The sequence below is a fragment of the Mustela putorius genome, unplaced genomic scaffold, assembly GCF_011764305.1.
Source record: "Mustela putorius furo isolate JIRA1106 unplaced genomic scaffold, ASM1176430v1.1 tig00003846_pilon_pilon_pilon, whole genome shotgun sequence".
NCBI classification, from domain to species: domain Eukaryota; kingdom Metazoa; phylum Chordata; class Mammalia; order Carnivora; family Mustelidae; genus Mustela; species Mustela putorius.
Window position 1 is genome coordinate 13017515 of NW_025421999.1, and position 9388 is coordinate 13026902.

At 42.6% G+C, this 9388-nt stretch overlaps 1 protein-coding gene across 1 annotated transcript in view; it reads right to left on the minus strand.

Moving 5' to 3' along the window:
• The window catches only part of STMN2 (stathmin 2), a 52912-nt gene extending 44986 nt beyond the window's left edge, over positions 1 to 7926 (minus strand). The window contains exon 1 of the mRNA XM_045063180.1: positions 7682 to 7926. Coding sequence (XP_044919115.1) covers positions 7682 to 7700 — 19 coding nt within the window. The 5' untranslated portion in view covers positions 7701 to 7926. The remainder of the gene's footprint in view (positions 1 to 7681) is intronic.
• Between the last annotated feature and the right edge of the window lie 1462 nt (positions 7927 to 9388).

A 9388-nucleotide genomic window follows, 5' to 3' on the forward strand; every position in this document is an offset into this window, starting at 1 on the left:
AATTATCTATTTCTGGTCAAATTTTTTGAATTTCGTAATTTTTCCAAGTATTAGATATTTTAATCAGGAGGTCGACAAAATTGAAATTGAGAAAAATCTTAAAAATTTTGTTACAGTTTTGTAGTAAAATATATGACTGCTTCTCTTAAGTACAGTTCCTAGAGAAGCTGTATTTCCAGATGACTAACAAAATGATTGCTGAAATGCATTAATTAACCTTTATATTCACATAAAAATGTTTTGTGAGAACAAATGTACACAAAATGTTATCTTTAATCATGGCTAATAAAAATGAGTTATATAAACAGAGGTTTTACTACGGCAGATGTCTCCTTGACAAATGACAGGACCCGTTTCCTTTATTAAAAGATAATTAAAAATGTTTCACAAGGGATTCAGAGCCTTCCTCCTGCCCGCTTGCTTTTGAGATAATAAGGGGAAGAGTCTTGAAGTAATATCTAATGATTATACTAAATGTGGATGCCTAGGCGGTATATCTCTTTTAGTTCTAGATTTGTTTCATAAAAAAATATTAAAGCTAAATATCTAGTGTCTATGTAAGGAGGTAAGTGTGCATTTTAAAATGCAATAACCATGATGACACTGATTAGATTAAGTCAAGATTTTTTTTTTCTTTCTTTCTTTCCAGACTGGTCATCATGGTGTGTCCACATGAGAAGTGGACTTCTCATGTGGACACACAGGAGAAGGCTTCTCTTTTAGCCTTCAGACAGCCATGTGTTCCATACATTACAACCCCCAAGGTCTCATAGCTCTTGTTCCCCCAAAGCCTAAATCAAGGCAATTATTTTAATAAGTCCCAGGTTAGCAATTAAAGGTAGCCATCAATTTGAAGGCATCGCGTCTTTAAAGTGAATCGGTGCTAAAAAAGGATAAGACCATCTCAGGCTTGTTAGACAAAATGGTAGTCTCACGGGTTTGACCTCCATGGTGGGAACACCTCTGACATGGAGCATTTATAAGAGTAACTGGTACTGGTTAAAGGGACAGATTCCGGAACCAGATGGCCTGGGTTCAAGTTCTGTATCTAACTGTGTGACCTTGGATAAAAGTTACTTTACCCCCATAACTCAGTTTCCTCCTCTGTAAAAGTACTTACTTTCTGGGCTTATTGGATGATTAGCGTAACTAATAGGTGTAAAAGGCTTGGTGCCCAGCATGTTATATATGCTATATAAGGGTTAAATCAATCAGTAAATCCTTTCTTATAGATACTCTAAAATTTATGTCTATCTGAAAAAATGAATCTTGAAAGAGAACAGTGGCTTTGGAAAACTGTTGATTGGCAACAACAGCTACAAAACAGAAATGGATAATCTTGAGGCTTAATCCAACTTCACGTTGCATAATAGTATATCCTACAGCTGTGGGGCCAGTTTTATTGGGGACTCTTTGTAGTGCTCTATTTGGGGAATAATGTATTTCTAATTTGAAATATTTTATGTATAGTATAATTTTGTAGGATAGCATTTCCAGAAACATAGGAATGCACCCCACTGCATGGGAGCACTGACATATGGTATTTTCGGAGCTATTTTTCGAAGTCCAGTTTTTTTTTCCCTTTAGGTTGACTTTCTTCCAAAGTTAGTATGGAACAATGGAGGTCCTTTATTGGCTTAAGTAAGGAGAAAACACATACATAATCTGTTTTCAATTATGCAGCCATACTCAATAAATTATTAATAATTTTCTCATGTGGAAGAAATTCTCTGTTAGAATAATTTGGTAAGTAACACTTATGGGTTATGTTGAAAGGCAATTTTAGTGCTGTTTAATCTGTTTTAGTTTATACAGCATGTGGAGTATTTGTAGCAAATTATCTCTGTGGCAAATGGGATTAGCTATATGGCAAATTGAATTAGGCAAATTTTAGATTATCCCATAACTAAAAGATTGTGAGTTGAACTCTTTGTTCTGCACATTGTTTTGTAAATAACACTAAGCTAGCAATATTGATTTAGTATCTTTCTCCACTGTGCCACAAGCCATATTCATTTTTTCTTAGGCACACACACACACACACACACACAGAGCCAAATTCTCATTTTCCACATTTTCTTGAAGGTCTTCTGCTGAGTCCTAAAATATGAATATATTTTTAAAAATCCAATTATGAGAGACTGATAGCAGAGAACACATAAGTCTCAGAGGAATAAATCCCTAAGAGTATAAAGGGGAAGTGAAATATTTTGTAAAGATTGCCATGCATTTGAAAATATTAAGACCCAATACCAAAGCTTATTAAATGAGGAACACCTCTATCACAATTCTCTCTTTCTGAAACTGACTTACTGGGTGGTTAGAATCAGCATCATCTGGGAGTTTGTTAGGAATGCTGGTCTCAACCGTCCTACTGTATCAGAATTAGCATTTTAATGAAAATCACAGGTAATTCATATGCACATTAAAGTTTGAGGAGCACAGTAATATGAAACTATTAAATATTTTACAGATGGATTATAGTTACATGAAACACAAGAGAAAAAAAAATCCCTGCCAATTCAAACATGGAAAAGAACTACTTTTGATGATCCTAAAAATTAGTTTAGGCTTGTTTTTGGTACCCGCCTCCTCAGTATCGTCTTGTATCTATGTTTTAACTTCTAGCCAAAAGCTCCCTAAAGGTGGACACAGACATTCAGGTATGTCCCCAACATCTTGAGCACATTTTAAATAAAGGAATAAGTAAACAAAAACATTGTTTACTTATTCCTTTATTTAAACGTTACAACTTTCTGCTCCTAAATAATATTGCTATTACTACTGACCATTTTCTACCATTCATCCACTACAAACTCCCAAAAGTAACATAAATGATATAATAATAACAATGTAATAAAACTAGAAAGTAAAATCGTAAGAGAAGGACTAACGAGGGTTAACACTCATTCCCACTCATTTTTAATAGTCTCCTTGAAAATGTGCACAAATTTTCATCCAGTAGGGTAAAGTATGGCATTAATTTATTGAATAAGCAATTGAATGTTCCAGATTAAAAAAAAAAGATTTTATTAAATAGTATTTGAAACTGGGTTTTAAAAATATATATATCAATCACCTATTTAGAGAACTAGATTGCCCTCTAGTGGGGTGAAAGCTTTTGCGGACTCCAAGGTTTTCCAATGGAGAGAACAGGAAACGAGAACCAGCCTCCGTTCTGGAAACATCTGGGTCATCGTCTAATTTGCTATTTTATGTGGCCAATTTCTTGCATTTTTCATATAAGGTCACAGATCCTGTGACAACAGTATAGCGTGTGTTTCTTCAAGAAACAAATAGGAAATTGGTGTGAGCGGGAATTGGGTTTTAGCAGCTTGGGAATGGCCACACCCCAGAGCAGGTAGCCACCTGCCCCGGGGCCAGCATCATCCAGCCTTGTGAGCAAGGAGCTCCTGAGATGGAATGGGGCATGTCGTCAGTGCTGCTCGGTTGGAATAAAAACAAAACAAAACAAAACAAAACGTGATTGACACATGAGGAATTTTCCTAAAGATGGTCTGGATTCTTTAATGACAAAAATGCTCAATTAAATGATTGATTCATTTCCCATTTCATTTTGAACCTTACAGATTTAACTTGCAATTCTGGATGGTAGAAACTACTAGATATTCACAGAACTCAGTAACTATTTTGATCCTACAGTGTAGGGTGAAGAACTATTTTATTGCGTGCGTCGGCTTTATCCACTCTGAAAGGACTGCCAGGCACTGTGGAATCTGAGCAAAATGTAGCCTCTTACAGCCTCTTCATCACAGGCTACTTGATGGAAGACATACTGGCTCCAATGACTGAATGCTTCTATCCATTAATAATTTTAAGAATCTCCAAAGTAAGTAAGTGTGTTTTTAGTACAGCAAATAAAATCCTGCTAAAAATGTTAATGACTAAGAGCAGAGGCACTCATTCTAACAATAAAGATAATCCCCTCCTCCTTAGGATAAAACTATTTACTACAAAGCCATAGGTCACTTCGCAAAACTATTGTGAATAGTGACTGAAAAAAATTCCAGACTTTAATGCTAAAAATCATTCAATCTTATTTATTATTTTAAAGTACACTTTCAGAGAATTTTGACATGTGTCAACAAATGCCACCAGGTATACGAATTTATATCATCATACTAACTTTTTGTATAGGGCTACACTGGTCACGTAATGCTTACTACAGGTTCAGCTTACTAGCTGGTATTAACCATATATATAATTAATTGATAAGCTACTGCTATTTCTCTTTCAGTTTGTTTGTTTGTTAGATTTTATTTATTTATTTGACACAGAGAGACACAGGGAGAGAGGGAACACCGTAGAGGGTATGGGAGAGGGAGAAGCAGGCTTCCTGCTGAGCAGGGAGCCTGATGCAGGGCTCAGTCCCAGGGTTCTGGGATCATGACCTGAGCTGAAGGCAGACGCTCAACAACTGAACCACCCAGGTGCCCCTCTCTTTCAGTTTTATGTTGCAATCCTGACTAAATCCTCATTTTTCCACTTCTGGTTATTTATATATCCATTTAAAAGGTGCCCACTTTATTAGAGTAGATAATGGGGAATACTATATGCACCTAGGACAATCATGTTGAATAGTTGTTTAATGAATCAGGAAAAAGCACCTGCCCTAGTGATTAACTGATTATGCTGTGCAACTGAAACGCGTTCAAAATCCATTATTTTAGTATTGCAGAGGTTGTGCTTCTCTTCACGATTTGCAAATACAGCTTACTCACGACAGAAAGAACCCTTGCATTTGTCACACTTTGGGTGGGATTTTTATTAATGGAATGGTGGCTACCATTTCAGGATCCAGGTTTCTGTGCCGAACTGAGACACTATCAAGAATCAGCAATTGGAAGAACAGTTTCAGAAAAAAAGAAAAGAAACAGTTAAAAATGTGTGCATAACCTATGTATATTGATTGGTAGATATGACCTTATGGAATACACAGTGAAGATCATTACATCTCAATTATATACGTATAATTTTACCCTTTGCAGTCACAATTATCTGCGAAGAATTTTCCAGCAATCTCTGGCGCACAAACCCTATCCTTAGTAAGCATCTTCAGGTAGTACCCGACCCACAAGAACATATGTAATCCAGACAGGAATTGAAAACACATTCGCTTTATAATATAAAATGAACAGGACAAAAAATTCCTTTTTTAAGGGGTGGTGAAGGAAGGGAAGAGTAGAAGGAAGAAAAGAGAGTGCAACAGGGTTAATCTTTAAATTCAATCATTCAAACCTTTTGAACAAATAAAGCCATCGAATCATGAAGTAGTAGTAATCATCATCATCATCATCATGATAATAATGTGAAATAACACTGATAGTGATGAGTTTGTCGCCCCCCCTCCTGTAGCAGAAACCTCCCGGTGCGGGTGCCGAACGCAGAGCGAGATCGCCCCCATCCCTCATTCTGAGAACCTTTCTGGACTTGCGGGTGAATCGCGAACTGTGAGAAGTGGGGGTAGCTTAGGACACTGCGCAGAAACGCGTCTCCCAGGCTGCACCCGCGGGGGCGAGCGCCCAGCTTCGGGGAGGGGAGCACAGGGCGCGGCGCGGGGCTCTGCAGGGCTGGCAGCGCTCCACGCGCCGGCTCGCCAAGAGCGCCCCCACCTGGCCAGCGACTGATTAGTCCGGGCCGCAGCTGGGAGGGGTGGGGCCGAGCCGCGCCTTGCTCGATTAGTGAGGGTCCCTTCTGGAGAGACTATCCAAAGGGACTACGTCCCGGGAAATGATATAGAACCCCGCTTGGGCCGAGGGTTTCAACTGGGGGGAAAGTAGCCTGAACTCCGTGGGTTGTGGGAGGGCGAGAAGAGAAGAACCCTCCCCGCACCTCTGGGAAGGGGTCACCTCTGTGGTCTTGCCGCGGGCTGGGGTGGGGCCGCGTTTTTGTATGGCCGGGCGGGGCTCGAGCCAGCTTTTCTGCAGAGACACCCGCTTGGCTGGGAGGGGCTCGGCACCAGGACTTGGGGAAATACCGGGTGTCTGCGCAAAGCAAGGGGGTGTCTGGGTTGTTCTGGACTGCGGGGCTGAAAAAAGGGGGGGCTTTAGGACAGCAGACCGTTCAACGGCCCCTCCCCAACTCCATTTCTTCGCCAAGCCTCGGAGCCGGAGGTCTTCCCAGCACCGCAAAAAGGGTGGGGCAGGGCGGGGCTGTGCGGAGCAAGCCCTGTCCCTCGCTTGATCCCTTCTCCGCATCCTGCACCAGTGTCCCGGGGGAGGGGTGCTTCCAGCAGTCACCAGACCTCGGGCCCATCCCTGCCTGTCCACCCCGGGGGCCACCGAGCGCTGGAACCATGGGGACACTTAGAGGCGTACAACCAGTTGGGGATCTCTCGGGTCTCAACTGTTTCCCTGATATATAGGTTGAGCTTATGGAAATTGCCATTATTTGGCCCTGTCTGACCTAGAAGACGGGTATTTTCACGTGGCTCAATTTATTAAGAAGTTGACCTGTTTTGTATCTGTATTATTATATCTACACTTATCTAGGTTCCCGAAGCTTTTACCCAAAACGATTAATGAGCTCAAAGAAGCCTTATCTGCGTCAATGTCTAGTTACCCTATGCAATGTGGTTTTGAAAAGAAGAATGTTAACCCACTTTTTTCCTCCTTTTGGTTAAACAGAACAATGAGGCCAGGGTGGGGAAGGCAGGGGTAATGGTCAGGTCTCATTCGGAAGCCGAGTCGGAGTCAGTAGCTACAAGCGCGGGGCGTGGCGCGGCTGTTCCCCCCAGGGCTGGGCTCCTGGGTGTCGCGCTGCGCTCCCCACCAGGCCCTCTTTCGGCTGAAGCTGCTGCACCCGGCGGTGGGGAGGAGTGAGGGCGCCAGCTCGGCTTCTCACAGGGTGGGGCCGTCCGCATTGTGCGCCCAGCCTGCAGGTGCCTCCCCCTGGGACCGTCCTTCCACACACAAAGAAACCCCACCCCAGCGCCTGCGAAACCGCTGTCCCTCCACCCCTCCCCACCGCGCGCTTCCCCGCCCCTGCAGCTGCCCACCCGCGCCCTCCGTGCCCTCCCCGACTTCCTCTCTCTTTCCCCTCCCTTTCCCTAAAACAAAGGAGCGTAGCACCCCATCCCCCGCCCTAACCTCCCCGCACCGCGCCCCAGGACTAGCGGTTTTTCGGACGAGACAATACCATAAAATTTGCCCCGTTCTCCACCCCCACACCCCGTCTCCACCCATCTTTCAAACAACCTAAAAGGGACCGATTTGACTTCGCATTTTTCTTTTTCCTTTCCGCCACCTCCCTCTCCTCTTCCCCATTTTTCTTTTTTTTTAACTAGAGAAGAAATAAAGGATGTTACAAGCACTTTCCAAAATGTCCCTTAACCCCATTTAAGGCAAACAGTGAAGGTAGCTCCCTCCCCCCCACGACTGAGCCCTAATTTAAAACATGGAAACAGAACAAATTCTCTTCCCATGGGAAGGCAACTTACCTGCTTCTTCCTTTCAAAAGAAAATTTAGTTTTAGATTTCCAGGGACCCCCTCTTTGCCCTTCTCAAAGCCCCAGAACTGCCTTCGTCCTTCTCGGTTTCTGTTTTATCATTAACATCTTTCTCTTTATAAAATATTTCCCAATGCCTTAAAAGCTCTTAAGAGAGAAGGTGAAAGGTGGGCTCCAGGTCGAGCCGAGGGAGAAGGAGGCGCGATGCCTTACCCATTGCTGTTTTAGCCATTGTAGGGATGTGCAGATGCTGAGCGGTGGCGAAGGCGAAGGGTCCAGCTACAGCAGCGGAGAGCGCGCGAGAGAAGACTGAATAAGGCACTGAGTCTGCAGAGTGGGACCGTGCGAGAGAAAGAGCAAGAGGCAGGAGCCCATGAATAATTATCACTCAGAAGCTCAAGCAGATTGGCTCCCAAGGTCCCCTGACATGACTCCCGCAGAGTCAGAATCTCCAAGCATTAAATATTGATCGGCCAATGGTGCTGGAGTACAAAGTACCAGAATGCAGTTTGAAATGGAAATCAGTCCTTCCCTGGCAGCTCCCCCCCGTTTTGGGGGCCTGTTAGTACAGTCCAAGTAGAGTGGAGCCTTAGCCCAGAAGCCTCCTAGGAGCTAAGAACTGGGCTGTGTCTACCTGGGAGCCAGGAGGATTGACTTTATTCACACATGTTTTATCCCACAAATAGACATAAAAAGGGGAAGGGATTTAGAGCTTTGAGAAGTCTTCACAACTTGCTGACTATTGGAAACATCTGTTTGAACATCGTGGGTTTACTTGTTCATGTTTTCTCCTTCACCTTTGGCCCTGCTTTGGTAGTGTCTAGTCTCCCAGGGTGACCCTGTGTCTTGCTATGGTGGCAGCTGGAAACAGAACTGCATTATTGTCCTTTGTCTCTCAGCACATTTGGGCTCAGATGTCTTGGACTGTTGAAGTTCTCTCAGCAGAGTGAGGCCTGGTGTTTTCTCCTCTTGGCACAGAAGGAAGGGGCTGTCTGAGCTGTTGGGAACAGGGACAAATAGTTATGGTCTACCTGGGACCTCATGGAGGAGGATGAAAGTCAGTTTCCTGTCTTGTTCATCTGGTTACAGGGCAGAACCAGTTTGGCTGATTGGCTGGAGCACTGGAGGAACCATGGGTGGGTAGTGCCATTCTGACTTGGAGATGTAGGATTATAGGGACTGAGATCTCAGTGACTTCTGCAGGTCTTAAAGGAGAAACCTTTATACTGAACAGTTCATGGAGATGAAAGGTATGACCTGGAGCAGGATTCTTCAGAGATCCAGAGACTCCATTGATATGGACCAAAGAAAGATGTGTTCAGGTTTCAGGTTGAGCAATGTGGTGTGCGAGTATCTCCCAGATCAGGTGCAAAAAGTGACCTGTCATTAGAGAGAAGACATTCACTAATTCATTCCTGTTGACTTAATGAACATCATTCATTAATTCATTCTTTCTCAGAAGACTCACATAAATATTCACTGAGCATTTATCATATGTCAAGATTTGAGGACACAATGGTGAAAAAGATTTTAGACCTTGTTCTCATAGAGATTTTAATCTCTGTTAATTTAACACTTCTGTGATTTCACTGTGCCTTCCTCCATTCTAGATCCATTCAGAAAATGTGGTTTTTGACATTTGAAAAAAAGGCAAAGGATTGTTAATTCCGTTGCATTTGAAAGTTGAAAGAATGACACGTTGTTGAAATCATGAACATACACAAAGTCCTGGCAATTTTAAATTTTATACAAAGAAATGATTGGGATTATTCTAATGAATGAAATAAATTCTTAGCAACTTTCTATTAAATCACATTTCAAAATTTCTTCATAGCCTCATGAATAATATGCAATTTTGAAGACACAAAACCATTAAAACAAAACAAAACACCCCACAGGAACTCTCCTTGGTGCTGAAAT